This window comes from Paramisgurnus dabryanus, chromosome 10 (assembly GCF_030506205.2).
Source record: "Paramisgurnus dabryanus chromosome 10, PD_genome_1.1, whole genome shotgun sequence".
NCBI lineage: Eukaryota > Metazoa > Chordata > Actinopteri > Cypriniformes > Cobitidae > Paramisgurnus > Paramisgurnus dabryanus.
In genome coordinates, this window is record NC_133346.1 from 16,888,515 (window position 1) to 16,907,437 (window position 18,923).

At 39.2% G+C, this 18,923-nt stretch overlaps 1 protein-coding gene across 7 annotated transcripts; it reads right to left on the bottom strand.

Annotated features, from left to right (window-relative positions):
* Positions 1 to 876: 876 nt before the first annotated feature.
* fbxw11b (F-box and WD repeat domain containing 11b) lies at positions 877 to 18,597 on the bottom strand. Of its 7 annotated transcripts, none has more exons than XM_073816049.1 (15): positions 17,213 to 17,266; positions 17,012 to 17,083; positions 16,553 to 16,609; positions 16,329 to 16,391; positions 12,151 to 12,367; positions 11,382 to 11,568; positions 11,076 to 11,166; positions 10,470 to 10,607; positions 6,912 to 7,030; positions 6,546 to 6,795; positions 5,635 to 5,753; positions 5,436 to 5,546; positions 4,966 to 5,044; positions 2,013 to 2,177; positions 877 to 1,692 (listed from the first exon to the last, which is right to left on the bottom strand). In XM_073816049.1, the coding sequence occupies exons 1-14, from the start codon at positions 17,249 to 17,251 to the stop codon at positions 2,016 to 2,018; spliced, it is 1,704 nt and encodes a 567-aa protein (XP_073672150.1). In that variant the 5' UTR covers positions 17,252 to 17,266; the 3' UTR covers positions 877 to 1,692; positions 2,013 to 2,015. The 7 variants fall into 7 exon arrangements, with proteins under 7 accessions (XP_073672150.1, XP_073672149.1, XP_065146616.1 ...); XM_073816048.1 differs by having other exon boundaries at positions 12,151 to 12,388; XM_065290544.1 differs by lacking the exons at positions 17,012 to 17,083; positions 17,213 to 17,266 and adding an exon at positions 18,499 to 18,597.
* Between the last annotated feature and the right edge of the window lie 326 nt (positions 18,598 to 18,923).

Below are 18,923 nucleotides of genomic sequence, written 5' to 3' on the forward strand. Positions count from 1 at the left end.
TTATATTGTCCATGACATCTGCACTAAAGGTCCAAAAAATCTCTACAGCACCTATTAATGCCACCTAGTGGTCCTGGGGGATATAAACCAAGATGTAAATGTTCCATAATGGACAAAACTGGTCATTAACAGCAGATCGTTTTCCGATTTTCACCCCTACATCCATATTTCCTAATTATACAGATCGTTTATGTACCAGATAATGACTATCTTGGAGTCACTGTTCAAGCTAAAAAAATAAATGGGCGATAGTTTTCGGAACTAATAATAAGGTTTTAGCTTCGCCTACATTCCTGATCACAAGTATTATGCAGTAGCTGTCTGTATTTCGCTCTCCCCCTGTCTGCAGACTTACTTTGATCCTCCTTCTTTATAAAGTATCCATCCTTCTCACACATACACCATTACATCTCACTTCCCGACAGCTCCTGGTGTGAGCCTGCAATCATTCATACTAATGACGGAATCCATGGAATTCCATTCTGCATTTCACACAGTACGGAATTCTCGGCAGTGATCAAGATAAACTTTATGAGTTCTTCGGATTTTATTACTGACGACTAACGATTTGACATTTAGACATTGCTTTAAGTATGAAGCATTGGAACGCTCTACCAAATTGGATTCATATTGTGCCTGTTGCTATAAGAAAATTAAAGCGCTGCCAATTTCCACATTTTCTGAGCAGGAGGTAAACTTAAATATTTGAACAGCGGCCCTGCACCCTCGCAGTGGTGCTTGTGAAGGATTTTGGCAGCGATTATGGCAGGTTAATGAAATCTGGCCTTGCCGGAAAGACTTTATCTCAAACAGGCAAATCATGCATACACACAATCGCAAAAACTCAATGTGCTTGTGCAAGGTTCAACACTCCTCCACAGTCAATTACTTTATTCTTATTAATAATGTTTTTTTCTTTAAAAAATCTTTTCAATATACAACACCATTTTAGACGAGACAATTCTGCTTACAACTAAATTCAGATCAGTTATGGGTCATTCAGAACCTAGACGAGCAGACGGAGACGGAAACGAGACGGAGAGAGGAGAAAGACGACAACAGAGAAATGGAGGGACATATCAGGAGAAGAGTCAAATAACTACAATAATTCATACGATTTCACAAGAAAAGCAAAAAAATTAAGTCAATTTCCCAAATTTAAAAAATAAAGGAAAAGCATAAAAAAATCCGTAAGACAGAAACCGAAGGTTGACCAGCACGCGTTACGTCCCATTGCTTGCTCATTCATGCAGAACAGTGTTCTGGGAAGGACGAGGCCTTCTCACTTTAGTTTTTTCTTCTTTAATCCATCAATGAAAATGAACGAAAACAAAAGAGATACAGAGTTCGTTTGCCCAGTGGGCGGAGCTGGGGCAGCCGTCACTCTGTACGTGGGGACGGGGCTCCACGCCCACCTTCACGAGCTCTGCTTGATGGCAGTCGCTCCCTCCATCTTTTCCCCTCCTCCGCAGAGAGGGAGAAAGAGAACCGATTCAGTTTGTGTGTTGGGGCGGCCCTCAAAATGACAGATGAGGGGAGAAATCAAATGGGTAGATGGAGAAAGGAGGGTAAAGGGGAGGGGTGATGGTGGCGTTCCTCGACCTTTGATCCTGGCACACTTCCACAGAGACTGGGTCACCCGAACAGTCCCCACACACACTCACACACACGCCGCACGCCACCAGGGCTTCCCTGCAATACAGATCACATGAATGCAATTTAGAGTTTGTACCAAACTGCACATCATTAAAATTAATAGATTTAAATACGAGTACAAATGTATCCAATAATACCGATGAACAGATTCCATGGAAGTTTAAGTACTTACTTAAGAACAATATCTAGCCAATGAAATTGTAATTTAAAGCAGAACAAAGCTAAAAAGAATAAGCCTATTAAAAAGTGTACTTTTTTCCAGGTCTGGAAAGCAAATTTTCTTAAAACTTCCCACGGTCACGAAAAACCTGAAATTACATGCATGTGTCAATAAAGTCTATGCTAGCACAGATTACCTGCTATCTGGATATGTAAGTATACGTGCGGGACGGCGACCGTCCTTCCGACTGTCCGTTGGTCGACACATTGAGGAAGTCCCAGATAAGGATAGTGTCATCGTGGGAACTGCTGATGATCTGGAACTCGTCAAACTGAAGTCGGAACACTCGGCCAGAATGTTCCTATAAGGAGATACACAGGAACCAACAGAAACTGTTATTGAGATTGATCCTTAAAATCATAATAATAATAGAGCCATCAATATCAATCACAGACCGGATGATGATGCAAATCTGTCAATCTGGCACGATATAAATGTGTGACTCACATAATGTGGGGCTGAATAACAGCTTAGAGACTGGTAGGTGTAGTGTGAGTGGTAAGGCAAGCAACAGAGGATAACATTAGACATCAAAATGTAGTATGACTGTTACTTTATGCTATATACTAGATTTGAATATATGTTAACATCTGATATTGGCATATTTTGTGGCATTTGTAACAGTGGTTACAAACCTCAGTGGCTAGTAATTATTAGAGCCTTTTGTCAAAAGGTTAATAGTTTGTGACCGTCTGAGATCGATAATCTAAGTATGAAATTAGGAGCATCAAAGTTTGATTTAATCATTGACCTTACTCAGGCAAATGGGTGATTCTCGCGAAATTAGACTTATGAGGTGTCATAAAACATTGATAAAAAAGTACATGCCATCAAAATAAGAAGCATACAGTTACAAACATCTCTTCATGTACTATAATTTTAAATGACATCATACAAACCAATTTTGTTGTTTTTTTCCACATTTAAGGTAAAATTGTTTCATTACCGCAACATGTCCATGACTGGATTTGGGTTCTTTGACATGGAAAATTCATAATTTAAAAATCTAAAAAATAAAAAGCTTCAGTGCATGTTATGCTATAAACACTTAGAGTAAAAAAATGTATGTGGTATTTGGTGATCATTGGTAAATGTAGAGACCATAATAAGGAATATAAATGTGTCCAAGACCAATTTTCTCATCCTCCGCAACAATTTTCAATCATTGTTTAAGCCCTCAAGGAACTAACATTTAAAAAAATGTGTTGTAAGGGACATAATTGACTGTGACACTCAAGATGGCTACCAGGTAAGCAGTTCTAATTTTTTCTCTCCAGATAAGTTGAAATTTTGTTTGTAATAGTACCGAGACAACTTTTTAATTCTCATTACCGAAACATGAGTTTGCAAATGCATATATTTAATGTAATATCATGTTGCGGTAATGATAATTTTTGATAATGATAATCTAAAAAAAAGTAAATAATTCTACAGGAAATATTTTTTAAATCCTCTAAAAATTATGATTTTAGTAAGTTCAGACATTAATCTTATATGTGCAAAAAAAAAACATTGGCTTCAAGGGCTTTTTAAAAATTCTGATGCTGAATTTCCTGAGAATCTGAATTCCATGAGAATCACCCAAATACATAATGTGAAGTGTGCGCAGTGAACAAGAGTATGTTTGATTATCATTTTTGTCCAGTCTGCTGCTTTCACGAAGTTTAACCACCGCCGTCATCGTTTTTATCCCGCCAGTGGCGACGTGTATGCAACAAAATTGCAAATTGGAGTCTTTACTATCACAACAAGATGATATTTCAGTTCTTGTGTAGCAGACTCTATACTGATCCAGTTTAACTTTTGATTTGGCTCCAGCTAGCACAGTGATGTAATCATTAAAAGGGTCTATATATTGTCAAAAATAAGTTAACTAAGGCTTTTGTCTGCAGTAGAGATGTAACGGTAAGAAATTTTAACAATTATAGTGGCCAAAATGATCACGGTTATCAGTATTATCTTGGTTATGTCAGCAAGTCAAAAACAGCACTGAATAAAAGTGCAGATTCACCCTCTGACAGTAAACAGTGGTTTTCAAGGTTAACCTTGTAAACAAAGAACCCATGCACTTAAGCTGCGTAATATCTGGCATTATGATGAGACCGGACAAAATTAAAATGCCAGCAGTCCCAGAAGAAACATAAAATGGGAAATTAATGGGAATTATTTTTTTCTAAAGAAATGTAAAGTAAACCTAATAGTCTATGTTAATATTTTTAAGTATGCACAAATTTGGACCATAGATTCTAATGGATGATCACAAATAAATTAGGAGAGATGTGAATGAATAGGCATATGTTGCGTCATTCAATAATATCAATAATTACAGTTAACTACAATTTTTTTTTACAAAAGCTACATTTTCATGATGCACCTGCCACTCTTCCTGTAACGTCCCTGATTGGCCAGCTAATCTGTACATTGTGATTGGTCTAAATACATCTGACGTCAGCCAGAAATGTGGCGCTCTTTACCATGTTTGACAGATTTGCGCACAATGCAATGCTAACAGAAGTTAACCTGTGAGTCAGAAGCGGGAGGAATTATGATAATGTCGGTCTTTACTACATCATCAATCCCAGGAAGTAGACTGCTGCCTACAATCCGTGTGTTTGTTGTAGTCCAAGAAAAGAGATTTACGTTGGATACGATAATTCACGTCATCGTTTACTTTGGGGTTTGTACCTTTTGCATATCGTTAACATGTACTAATTCACACCAAAGGAAACATTAAATCAGGAATTGGACCATTGGTGCCATTTAAGATTGGATCACAAGTGGACGAGAGCAAACGCTGCACGCAAAGTCACAGTGGAGTGCAGCGACTAACGCAACGGGTGTGTGTGCAGGATCCGTCATGTGTGAGAAAGTTAGTGAAAAGCGCAAGTTTTGATTTTGTTGTGGGCCCTATGAATGTATGGGAAACGTTTTACAGTTACATTATAATTCAAATTTCAGATTTTTTACCATATTTTACAGTGAAACCTGTTATCGTTACATCCCTAGCTTGTAAAGTGAAAATAATAAAAAACTTTTGAAAGCAATTGGGGCATTTCATGTCATACTAAATTGTTGATTTGAGAACTCACCACAAGTGTACGCAGACAGAGAGTGCTGGCCGGGGCTCGTGGATCAAGAGCAGCCTGCAGGTCCCATACTTTAATTTTACTGCCCACACAAAAACAACACATTACAAAACATAACCACCATAAACCAAAATCCCACTCTCTATACAGCTCTTCTGTTGTAAAGCAGTCTTTATACATAATCTACAGATAATCTGATTCAATTGTTGGATTAAATGTGACTGCTCCCTTAGATATAAGGGTATTGTGCACCGCTCAAGTATTAAGTTAGATTATGGCAAAAAGCACAACGAATACAAATTCACAATTAAAGATGAGAATAGACATTAAATTTACTAGTCATAATAGCTCAGATTTAATCCTAAACTGCACAGCAGTGAGTGCAAGAACCATTTGCTTATAGGTTTATTTTAAAGTTAAAGTATCAATAACCACAGTGGGTGCTGGGGAAGTGGTGTCTGACTTAAACGTACCCGTCATATGCTCCGCTTACGATCCGCTTGTTATCGAAGCGAATGCAGCGAACGAGCTCCTCGTGCCCTTCCAAAACTCGCAAACACGCTCCACACTCAATATCCCACAATCTAGATAGAAAATAATGTCATGTTTTTGATGTCAGACCAAAGACTATTAACACCATCTTTTGTTTAGCTTCTGTGTATTCATACACACCTGATGGTGTTGTCTGACGAACCACTGACCACCAGTCTGTCCCTATACTGCAGGCAGGCGATTCCTCGCTTGTGACCATTCAACGTCCGAACAAACTCGCAGGTGCTCGTACTCCACACCTACAGAAAACAAACACACATTTATAGGACACAACAAATCAGTGGGATTAAATAGGTAAACATACTTATTTACAGGAAACCATCTTAATCCCTAGTGAATCTGCAAGCGTAATTGGTAAAGCACTTGAAATTAAAGCAGTGTGTGAATATGCGTCCTTATGTAAAAACACCTCTACACACACACACACCAGTCGTACTGCCCTGTCTCATTATTTGGGGAATGTTTTAAGAGGGTGGGGTCTGCAAAATGACTTGGCACATCTCCCAGGGTGATGGGTGGGTTGGATTGGGGCTGTCTGTTCCTGGAATCCTGACTGCCCACAAATCCAGCATCTGGAAGAGAGAGGCCGCAAAAACCAAGGGCAAACGAGAGCAGGGGACGGCGATCCTTAACAAATGCAGTCTAGAGTAAATTCAGCTGTTGGTGGACTACTGCCCTCTTCTGGATGCTTCTGGCATTGCACAGGTTAATCAGGTACCAAAATATGAACCTTGATCAGGCCGTTTGTTCTAGCTAATAAAGCAGACAACTGGCTGATCATCTGAATAACTAACTTTAATTTCCTAGTGTCAAGGTAGTGATACAAGTAACATTTACACAGTACCAGGTTGAAACCAAGATTTGAGTTTGTATTGCTTGTGACACTAAATTGTCCGGTTTCAATGAGCAGTTTAAGCTGCAGTGTGGCTACTTGACCATCGACACCCACCCTAAAATTTCAGCAACTTGACAAAAAATTTTTTTTATATATATATATATATATATATATATGCAGATTGATAGACAAAAACCTTTATGGTTCGATCCCCCGAAGCAGACACAATGTACTTGTCATCAAAATCGACAACGTTGACTGCGGCTCGGTGGCCGACGAGGACGCGGCGAAGGCTTATGTCCGTGGGAGAAGCCATGTCCCACACGGCGATCGAACGATCCTTCGAGCAGGTCACCATAAGCCCGTTACAGAACCGCAGGTGTAGCACGGCCTCGTTGTGATGGATCAGCGTGTTCAGAACCTCCCCCGAGTTTACGTCCCACACTCTGCAAAAAAGAGACAGAAAGGCGAGTCAGAGCTGAATTCATCGAAAGGGGGCGGGGGGAACACGGACAAGAGAACAGAGGACTTATAGAAAGCAAGTATTTGATAGAAATCTGACCTGACAGTGGAATCAGAGGAACCGGTAACAATGACTCTCTCATCGTATTGCAAACACAGCACGGATCCCGTGTGCCCCGTCAGGATCTTCAGGCACTCCAAACTCTGTTTATCCCATATCTGAATGCAAACAACACATGACATCTTTTCACAACAGCAACAAAGAGATTTCATATGAGCCCTACATAAACAGGAATACTAGACCTATCACTTCTGGGTTGATGTACAAAACAGGAGAATGATATAAGATTATGATTTTTTACTGTTCCCACACTGATTTTTGAAATGGAAGCAAGCATAGGAAAATGTATAATAGGGGCCTTAAAGTCGCAATGAAATTGAAATGAAAAACTATATATGTATTTTTAATAGTGTGGTATTATTAACAAATGACTTATCTGTGAGCTTCATTATTTTTTAAAAATTCGTGTGTGCTCATAATCTTTAATCAAAAATGCAAATCTCCTCCCCTCCTCAAAACGATCTCTCTTCACTTCCGGTGAAAAGTATGGCAGGTGGGCGGGGTCCGGGAGAAGATCGCAGTGATTAGCAATTAGCAACACGACCCAACTTCAAACGATCCAATCAGATCTCGATGGACAAATTCAAATCCAGCACTGCCTTATTTCATCTCAAAAGCCGTTTCATTCGGATATACGTCACCACGGGGAAAATAAGGCAATCGCTACTACCGTTTCATGGCGACTTTAAACGACACCTTGTCAATTGTGTTGTGTGTAGATGTTAGTGGCATCTAGTGGTGAGATTGTGAATTGCATAAAACAGCTCCATTCACAGCACACCCACACATTTGGAAACGCATAGAGAAGCTAAGATAGCTGCCACAGGACAAACACGTCATCTTCTGAGACAATGTAGTGACAAAATGCTCAATATAGCGGTTTATCAGTTTAGGGCTACTGAACAAACATAACAGCGACTTCCATGTAAGGCGACCAACAGTGTATGTAGATAAAAACGGCTTATTCCAAGCTAAAAAAAACAAGACAGTTCATTATGTAAGGTATTCATACATGACTAACAATACAGTTACGTATGCATTATGTCAAGAGATCTTTCTAAAAGTTACATGATGCATAACGATTAATCGCGATTAATCTGTAGCAGAATAAAAGTTTTGTTTACATCATATATGCGTGTGAACTGTGTATAGTAACTTTGTATAAATAAATGCACACACATGCATGTATACATATAATTTATATTATGTGTGTGCATATTTATAAATATTTTTTATTTATTTATTTAATTTATTATACACAGCTTACACACACACACACACACACACACACACACACACACACACACACGTAAACAAAAACTTTTATTCTGCTATAGATTAATCGTGATTAATTGTTATCCATCCTTACGACCAAAATAAGTGAACTAGGAATGTCCCGATACCACTTTTTCCATTTCCGATACAATTACAATATCAAAAATTCGAGGTATCGGTAAAATCCATTGACTGATTAACAAGTTACAAAAACATTGGTAATTATTAATCATGGCAGTGTTTAAGACAACATATTATAGGTACGTTTAATCAAATAAGTATGCTAAATATATTTTCCTTTATTGCGCAAAAGGGTTACAGTAAAAAGGCTTTAGTGTGCAGATGGTTATTTTGGGAATTATACGCTTGACCGGATCTTTTCAGAATTCATGCACCTAAATCATCATGTACGCTCCGATTATGTGCATGCTGGGCATATTGGAATTTTCGGATCGGGACATCCCTAAAATGTAAGGTCTGTGCAGAACATCATGATGAGCCTCTTAATTTGCAAGCATGCAGATTCAGTATGAATGCATAAGCAAATTTACAGTACTTCCTATTTCAGAACCATGACTTTGTAATATTTGTAGCAGGAATGCATGGTTATACCGATAGTCAATCACTGGTTAAAGGGATTGTTCACCCAAAAATGAAATGTCATTAATGACTCACCCTTATGTTGTTCCTCGTAAGACCTCCGTTCATCTTCAGAACACAATTTAAGATGTTTTATATTTAGTCCGTAGAGCTTGCCGACCCTAGGGTGACCATACGTGCCATTCTTCCCGGACGCATCCCGTCCAGGATTTTGTGTTCGTCTTTCGGAAGTCGTATTTGTCGACCGCATACTTCATAGAGGATTATTATTATTATTATTACAGAAATGCAACAGTTACATTTTAAGGTAAGAATGAAACTACGATTGTATATCTTATGTTTTTAACGGAATGGCGTATGCGGTCAACAAATACGACTTCCGGAAGACGCACCGAAATCCTGGACATGACGCGTCCGTGAAGAATGGCACGTATGGTCACCCTAGCTGACCCTTCATTGAAAATCTATGTACTGTTGTAATGAGCGAGACTACAGTAATATGACCGCAGTGTTGCGGATGACGCTTGCGCTTTACAAATACGGAAGAGAAGAAAATGCTGAATAAAGTTGTAATTTTGTTATTTTTGGATCAAAATGTATTTTCAACGCTTCAACACATTCTAACTGACCCACTGATGTCACATGGACAACTTTGATGATGTTTTATTACCTTTCTGGACATGGACCGTATACTGTTACTAGCTTTCCAATGAAGGGTCAACGATCTCTCGGACTAAATCTAAAAGATCATAAACTGTGTTCTGAAGATGAACGGAGGTCTTACAAGTTTGGAACGACATGAAGGTGAGTCATTAATAACATTATTTTCATTTTTGGGTAAACTATCCCTTTAATAAGGACAAAAATTTATAGCTTAATAACCCCTAAGCCAAAGTATACGTGAAACTTGTCTTAGCAGACGCTGCAAATAAAAACAAAACTGGCTATCGCTGCTATACAGATAAAATCACCAACATACATCCGTGTGACTGCTAATAAAAAGAAATGCATGATGAAAATCTCTCCTGCAAGGTGACAATGACATTGAACAAAACAAATCAGCTACACCGCTTCATACCATTTCATTTCCTCTCAAGAGTTTCAGTATTATTGCATTAGTGAAAGATTTAAAGTCTGTAAAGCCAAAACTCACACCATGTGGTCGTTTCGGTTTACAGAACTTCAAATGCATCACTTCATCTTAAATTTAGAATCTGAAACCCTTTGTGGGTAAATTGCCGTGTTACTCTAATACAGTTGTTCTAAAACATTTGGGGCACGCCCCCATCTCAAACCAAATCTGAATTAAACAAAACATATTAAATGATACAATGTGGTGATGTTGGTTTGTAGCCTTTTGAATTTATGATAAATGTATGTACTTTACAAATTGTCAAAAAAAATTTGATCCAACCTGGCACCATCTCAAGTTTGAGAACCACTGCTCTAATACAACAATTTAGGTACCAAAAAAAAGTACCAGGATAAACATTTTATGATTACAAGCGCTTAACGTCACGTGTGGTCTACCACTTGAACAGCATGGAAAAACATCACAAGTGTAAGGTGGAATCAGATTGTGTGGTTTCCACCGGTGACGGCCTAAATCGAGTCACTAGCCTCGCACCAGATTCATAAGAAAACCACAGAGCACTGTCACACCTTGATTGAGTTATCTCGCAGGCCGCTGATGATCTTCTCATCGTCGTACTGCAGACAATAAACTCCCTTGCTGTTCTCCGACCTGCACTGGATCCTCTGCAAGTTGTGCCGTCCACATCTCCAGTTCGCCTCGATGGTCTGAGAACGACAGTGGAGAGCAAATGATGACCATTTAGCTTGCACATCAATTTAGTAACAAGCTGTAAATTATTTTTCATTGAAGATGAATGCTTAAGTGATCATTAACATTAACAGGGAGCTTAGCATTTTATTACTGCATTAAAAATTAAAACATTAAAATAGCTGATGACTGAACTCTCCCATTATTCAGGAGCAGCTATAAAAACACAAAGCGGATGCCATTGATCTTGCTTGGTAAAGTTAACAAATGTTACTAACTTCTTTAGCTTATAACCATTGGATTATGTGTGGCATGAATGCTAAAGGGTATCACATTGTTAAAAATGAGTTTGATAGATGCTAGATTTTCATGGCAAAGAATAATCACTGATATAAAAAAGGCTCATAAATATAAAATATGAGATTTGACATCCTGATTTTCTCATAACAGTGTGAATTGGTAAAAGAAAGACACATTGTGCCCACCTCAATGTCCTGAATAATTTTCGGATAAAGAGAGCGATAGTACGAGTTGGGAGGAACTTCTGGCGTTCGATTCTTAAACAAATATTTTTCCCTGTGAAGGAAACAAATAAATAACCTGATTAACCATTGCAAACAAACATCTGCTTGAGGTATTATTACATTCAAAACCAACTTTTAAATGTCGCAGACAGGTTTACAGTGTCTGTCTGCCAGAGAATAACACTGTGCAGAGATAATGAGGAGTTTGCTGTTAAACCCCCATGCATAAATGAAGGGGTTCCCGTGATGTAAACACGAGTGACTCACCACTGGTGTCTCTCTGAAAGGCCCTTCCACAGCGGGTCTGTCCGAACCATACGCTCGATCAGCTTCTTCCACAACATGCCTTCAGAAATCACACGCTGCCATTCCTTGCACACCAGCTCGGCCGAACACAGCGAGCGTGCATCCAGAAAGGACAAGATGTTCTCCGCTATGTGATCCAGACCCTGAGCTGGAAGACAAAATAAGATTTTGCTACCAACATGTAGAGCTGTACGGCCCATAAAACAGAATTAGGGGCTGATCACACCAAACACGCTTATGGCAGTTGCCTTTTTTATGATTTTCTATGGGCAGAGAGCGTTATGCGCGCTGTTTATGCTGCCGGCAACAGCACGCGGTTTTGAAGGAGTGCTGAGAGCGGAAAATCAACCAACGTCATTCGCGTCTTTTCATTGTCCAATCGAATGAGGGGAGAGGCGGGCCTTTCATTGTGGTTACAGCGGACTCCACTCACTCCTGTCTCTCCTGTGTGTTTGTGCACCTCTCACCTTCAAACAAAGTCAGAGCAAGTGTCCTCTTTTTAAAGTTTCTGCTAATATGGCAGATAAGAGCAAAAAAAAAAAGCGCACACGCTTTAATATTTGATTGACAAGACAGCTGACTCGGTGGTTGCCTAGCAATTCAAAAAGCCGCACCGCATTGCTCTTTTTAAAAAGTGACCAAAAAAGGCAGTTCGGCGCGCCTTGCATTTCCAAGCATTTAAAACGCGTGTTTGGTGTGATTAGCCCCTTAGACTGCATGTATGCGTTACCTGGTAGTGCTGTGATGAAGTCCCTTTGGAGCATGGGTTTGAGGTAGGAGTTTATGTGGCCGTGTTGGTAATGGCACATGCGTGAGATCAGGTGTTCCACAAACTCCACCTGGTCGGTCTCAGACCACTGATCGAAAAGCTGAATGCACACGTCCTTTTCCTTCTCGTAATTTCCCTCCGACGGCCGCTTCCTGGAGCCCGTCAGCGGTCCATTCACCTGAGGACAGAGATAGGTAGACTGGGAGGATTGTATGAGAAAAACAAATAAATAGATATGTTAGGCATGGTAAGACAAAAAAAAAAATGTCCATCTGTCCTGGAAAGAATTGAAGAACAGATCAAATGCAAAAAGCATGAAAACTAACGTAGCGTTTGTTGGCAGGCATCTTTGTTTAGCCGAGTGCATAACGGCAGGTGCTCTACATGCAGTTTGTGGCTCACAAACTATGGGGTTGTTTATAACTGGTATTAAGAAACGTTTTGGTCGATCGAATTACAAGTGGCCAATTCACAATTACACCAGGTATCTCTTTTGTCCACTTCCGACCGCTTCTGTCCAAAGGGTTGGTCTGTGGGCGAGTCCCTCTGCTTTCGTTTAAATGCGAAATGAGGGGTTTAAATAGACACAAATAAATATTATGTCTGATGCTTGCGTTGTAAGTAAACATGCTGAACAGAGTTTTGTACATAATATGTAAAAGCTTTCTCGGATATTTCAGCGCAATTAATCAAATAAGTCTGCGCAATTTTCACACACTCACAAAATGACAGTTTAGTTTTGTTAATAAAAGCCTAATTACCGCGGGCTCGCGCTAGAAGTAATGTCCGATGGAAAAACATTGTTTTTGGTACATCACATTAGATTAATAGGCGGAGAGTAGGTGGTCTATTGTGGCTGGTCGAACACATTGCGTCACGTAAAACGTAAACACATTGGCAGATTGTCGTGTCAGTGCGAGGTCATTGCCATATAAACAGTGTGGAGAAAATCCGGAAAATGACAGAACGCTACAGGACGCACAGATCGTATCTGATACGCAATTTGGACAGTGAATTTGCCAAATCGGACATGCAACAAAATCGGATTTGGACTGAAAGTGTGAACAAGGTATAAGACGCTGCAAGTTGTTTGGGGATGAAAGCAGGAGAATGATGTTGTACATTCAAGGGTCTGAAAAAGGATTAAGCCACACTTAAAATGTAGGAATGTCACAGTATTACATAATAACCAACAGGCATTCATTTCAAAAGAATGCATTTCACAAACATCTTTAAATACAAACTAAAAGAAACACCGTTTAGATTTTAGTAGAACATGTCCATACGTTTCAATAACCTATATGTGGTTACTCTGTAGTAAACAGGGGAGGTTAGTTGGTTAAAAGTAACTGCATAAATAGGACAGAAAAGTTAGGTCAGTTGAGAGTAGGGGTGGGACAGTTCTCAGTAAAAATCCCAATCATGCAGTTCACCTCCTTCGGGTCGGTACGTATATAATTTGCGGTTCATCAACACATCTATAATGAATGTTTTTTATAATAAATGTGAAGCTTCGCTGAGCCATTCATGACTGTACTGTAGATACAGAAAGCCAGAGTCTCACATTCATCACAGTTAAAGTTAGGGATTGGCACGAGTACTCGAATGTGGCATCGATGATCGATCACGAAAACGATGATCCTCTGGGTTTATTTATTTATTTGTGGTTACGGCGGCATTTGGATATTTGGTTAGCGTTACAAGCGGCTGTGGCAGTGAAGACTGGCTGCACGTGTTTGATGTTGTGTTGAGCTTCACAGACCGCCGTATGACATCACATCAGTAACGTTACCATGCATGATTCAAAACAAACAGATAAAAATAAAGAAACGAACACACCTCACATCACTGAGGCACTATGGCAGGGATGGGCAACTTCGGTCCTGGAGGGCCGGTGTCCTGCAGAGTTTAGCTCCAACTTGCCTCAGCACACGTGCGTTAAAGTTTCTAGTATGCCTAGTAAGACCTTAATTGGCTGCTTCAGGTGTGTTTAATTATGGTTGGAGCTAAACTCTGCAGGACACCGGCCCTCCAGGACTGAAGTTGCCCATCCCTGCACTATGGTTTAAGGATGCCGTGATTTTGGGATTCACTTCGTTAGGACGAAAATACAGTCAGTCATATGCACATAAATGTACAGCGCCGTCACAAGTTCCCTTGTATTATCTCATCTTTAAACATCAAATGTCAAGAGGTACCAGAGAGTCATAAGAGCATTAACATTACATCTTGACTAAGAACAGGTGAGTGGACGACACGACACAGCTAATTGCTAAAATGATAGCAAAAGTTGCTTAATGTTATGAAGCTTGTGCTTTGACTGGACGTGTTTAAAAGTGCGCTGTTATGGTGCACATACACAACGGGAGTTAAACTTTCTGTCAAGTAAAAGCCACTTAGTTTAAGTCTTACATTTTGTGCAGATATATGTACAGTAAAGTACAGTATATATTAGGGCTGGGTATTGATTCAGATGTTCCAGATCGATTCGATTTCGATTCACAAGCTATCAAACCGATTCGATTCCGATTCTCGATTAAATTTTCGATTCCGGTTCTCAGGTAGGTTTTTATACTCGATTCTCGATTCAAGTCAATGAATATAGATTTAATATACATACTATATTAATAAAAAAGAACAGTGAACAGCAGTTTACAAGTGGGTAATTAATAAAAAGAAATTAAAAGCCACAACACGTCTTGCTTGCGAAATCTAAAATGCTTCCATTCCTCCGTTCAATTTTTGCAGAATTAAATATGTAGAGAATCGATTTTTAATCGACCACGTTTTAAGAAACGATTAATCGAAAAATCGATTTTTTTGCCCAGCCCTAGTATATATGTCAGTAAAGAAAGCGCATCAGTTTGTGTTATTAACCCTTTAGTTCCACTTCATCAAGCAGCTTTTCCTGTTCGAGGTTTCTGTTAAGAACATTAAATTAATTAATTATCTAGTATGTGTTCATTTTTCTGTCATAGTTTCTTCAAAATTAAGTTTTATTTGAGTGTTTTTTATAAAAAATATTTTCATTTTCACCATGACATATACGTATTTGATTGCCCCGCCCCCCAGTTAATGGAGTACTCATTTTTCAAACCTATGGGATCACTTGATGAGACTGCATATGACAAACGTTAACATCATATCATTTTACTGTCTGGCTGCATGCAGCAACAATGATCAAATTGGGAAAAAACTGTAACTGTAGACATTGCTCAGCGTAAGTTTCGCAGGGTACGACAATACGTTACACTTTTGACGAGTCCGGGCATGAGAAAACTAAACTCAAGCACAGGTAATCCCGAAACCATTTAAACAGCCACTCCACACAATGCTAATTCAGACGGGCACATATATTTTACAATAATATTAGCAGATAAGCAAAATGTTTTAGTTCCAAAAATCTGGCAGCATTTCTGTTATAGACAATGCAGTTTAAAACTCTTGCACAGCAACTTTTTGTATATGTACTTTAGCAGCAGTTATACCAGAGATCTGTGATGAAATCCGCATCAAAACTAGGAACGTACTGAGAAACTCACAACAACCCACAAAGACTCCAATCTTGACATTTCGAATTCCATGGCAGCAGATTATTTTGGATTGTAAAATGGAACGCTCTGTGTTACAAGCATTGCAGTTTGAAATGCACTTTGTTTTCGCTTGTTAAATAATAATTCAAATACAACTGATGGGAAAAGTGTCGTCACTAATTTTTTTTTTTTTTTTGGCAAGAGAATGTGTATCTGAACATTGCTAGTACCGAACCATACCGAAACCATGACCATTAAGCTGCAATATGAACCTAACAGTGTGAACCGTCACACCCCTAGTTGAGAAAAAAGATCTAGCATTACTGTTTGATGCTACTTGTTTGATTGCCTCGAATTACATCTACAGTTATTACCCCTGACATCTAAAAAAAGGACAAAATGAAATTAATCTCACAAACTATATAATAAAGGGCTGTGAAATATGACACAGATAAGCCCACAGTATATATATCAAGCGTCATTGTCTTTCACCACGAAAAGTCCTCCGTAGTCCATGGAAAAGCCAGACAATGGCTGACTATTGTTTAATCTATTACTTTAACAAACTTTGACGTGTATGTCCAAGGTACGTCTCGTCCACCTCACCTTAAACACTGCTGTGATCTTTTGGGAGCGATCTGCAGTCTGCGAGTCCATGACAGAGGTGTTCTGCAAAAGAAATCGCACGGTTATTTCTTTCGATACACTCGAAACCAATCAAACTAATCAAATGATCCAACTAAATAAAAAATAAACAAAATGACACAATAGAAAATGGATCAAGTGGTATTTATTGAAGTAAGAAAACCATTCGTGTTTCTTATGCTCACGTATGTCATTTGATCATGGAGCACTGTTTGCTGACAAGCTGACCAAGAGCCTAGGATCTGTATATGGTAAACACATAAACAGATTCTTTATCAGTGTGTGGTATAGATGGGGATCAGGAAGGTTGTGTAGGGGTTTGATAACAGCTGTTCCCTAGCCAAGGCCACGGTGTGGATACGCTTACACCCCAAAGCAGCCACAACAGAGATAATGTCATCCATCTCACCGCTCTTAATATCCACGTGCACCTGCTTTAATCCATAATTCTTATTATGAATATCAGTCAAATTCTAGTACAAACTTAAGACATATGCGTTCGGGTCTAAATAAAGCTGATGACACATACAACTAAAACAATGACAATGTAGGGTTTCATTTGCAGTCATTGTGCACTTGTTTAATCCATAATCACCATTCTTATTATGAATATCAGTCAAATTCCGTAAACTTAAAACATACACCTTTGGGACTAAACAAAGCTGATGACACATACAACTCCAGCAATGACAATGTAGGGTTTCATTTGCAGTCATCTGTACAGGTCAAAAAGAGAAAAGTAAATATACAAATGTACATAGTTTGTTATCAACCAAAAGGAATTTATCCATCATCCTTATGCTTTACATCATAAATGGACAAAATTAAAGAGTATTCACTCCTACCCGTTTTACTGTAACCATGGCAACAAGAAGCAAATCCATTCTTCACAAGTGATTCTGTTATTGTATTGACCACCATATTGATCTATTTAGACCTTATGAATGCATTATTGAACGAATAATACTACATTTAATATATACGTACTGTTTTATTTATATAAAAAATATATCAATTATATAATAATAATAATAATAATATACTGCCAAATGTAATTAAAAACTATGTTGATGATAGTTAATGAAAAGATAAACGAAACACACAGAACTGACCAAATGCTGCACGTGAAACCAATAAGAGGAACAATGTTTTCCTCAGGAATGAGTTTTATTTGGTTTGTCTTATTTTAAAGTGTTGGTGTCTGGTACAGTTAAACACAGTTATACTTTAAGAAACCAAAGCACTAAGTTCTTATTAGGAAAAAACAGCCATTCGTTTTTTTTTTTGCGAGGTAACGTTAATGATTTGTATGGTTAATGTTAGCCACCTAGCTGCTAGATGTCGTTGTTGATTTTCAACCGTGAATATTTATACATTTTAAAAGCAAAGTGGCCACAATAATATAAATAAACACGCATCAATTTGTTGTACTTATAATAGTTAACAATAATTGTTTTATGTCATCATCTTTGGCTCGGAAACGTCACCTTAAATTGACAGCACGAGCGGTTACTTCCTATTACGCAGCTTTAAACCCGAGTTATAATATGCCCTACTATTAAAACAATGAGTCTTCTTACGTACGAAATTATACTTTTGAACACTAAATGTCACTGTTAAGAATATAGAACCTGTATATGAAACACAACCTTCCTTTATGTGTCAATTTTACGCTGGGTTGAGTGGCGCAGAGGCGCCGCAGTAAAGCTCAAGTCACCGGCTAAAGTCGTTGAGACTCCGACTCACCACGATGCCGCGGTAGCGTCGCTCCCTACATAGTTCACTACATATCCTCAACCTTTGACGTGAACGATTATTTGCCTTGTTTACAAACCCCGCGGCCGTTCTATCAACTGAAAGGCAAGCGGGAGAAGACAAATAAACGAGCAAGAGAGCCAAAGAACCAGCGATCCAGAAGTAGGGCCCTCTCTGTCAGGCAAGCCAGCCATTTCTCTCTCTCTCTCTCCTTCCTCGCCCCTCCTTCCCCCGCTAACTCAATCGATCCCTACACACTTCGCAGGCGGGTTATCTTCAAAATGGCCGCCCTGATAAACGGTCATATCGATGTATAATCTCTAAAATACCGAAGAAGGACAGAACCTTATTTTCCAAAGCGTATCCTAGTACTCACCATCAGCTCTAAGGTTTTGTCCTCCATCTCCGGCTCCATGTTTGTTCCCCGAAACTCGCAGCGAAAATGGAAACCCCGCCCTGCGACACACACGCGTCACAGACGGAGGAGGAGAAAGAATCCGTGCATCGACGTTTCCGATTGGCCGTCAAATAAGCAAACTTGACCAAATGGGCGTAGTCCGCGTCGTGATTGGCTTATTTCTGCTGCTAAGGTACAAAGCGGGGACAGCCACGCTACGTCATAATCGAAGGGATATAATCTGTGAAACGACATTCGTGGTTGGTCGGCGAATGACAAAAAGGGTTTTGTACGTTTCTGTACAGAACGGCTATTGGCTAATCTCTGGTGCTAGGGTAAAGAATGGGGGTTATCCCAAATGAATCACATTTTTGCTGAGATTGGCGGATATAAAAGTGATGTTA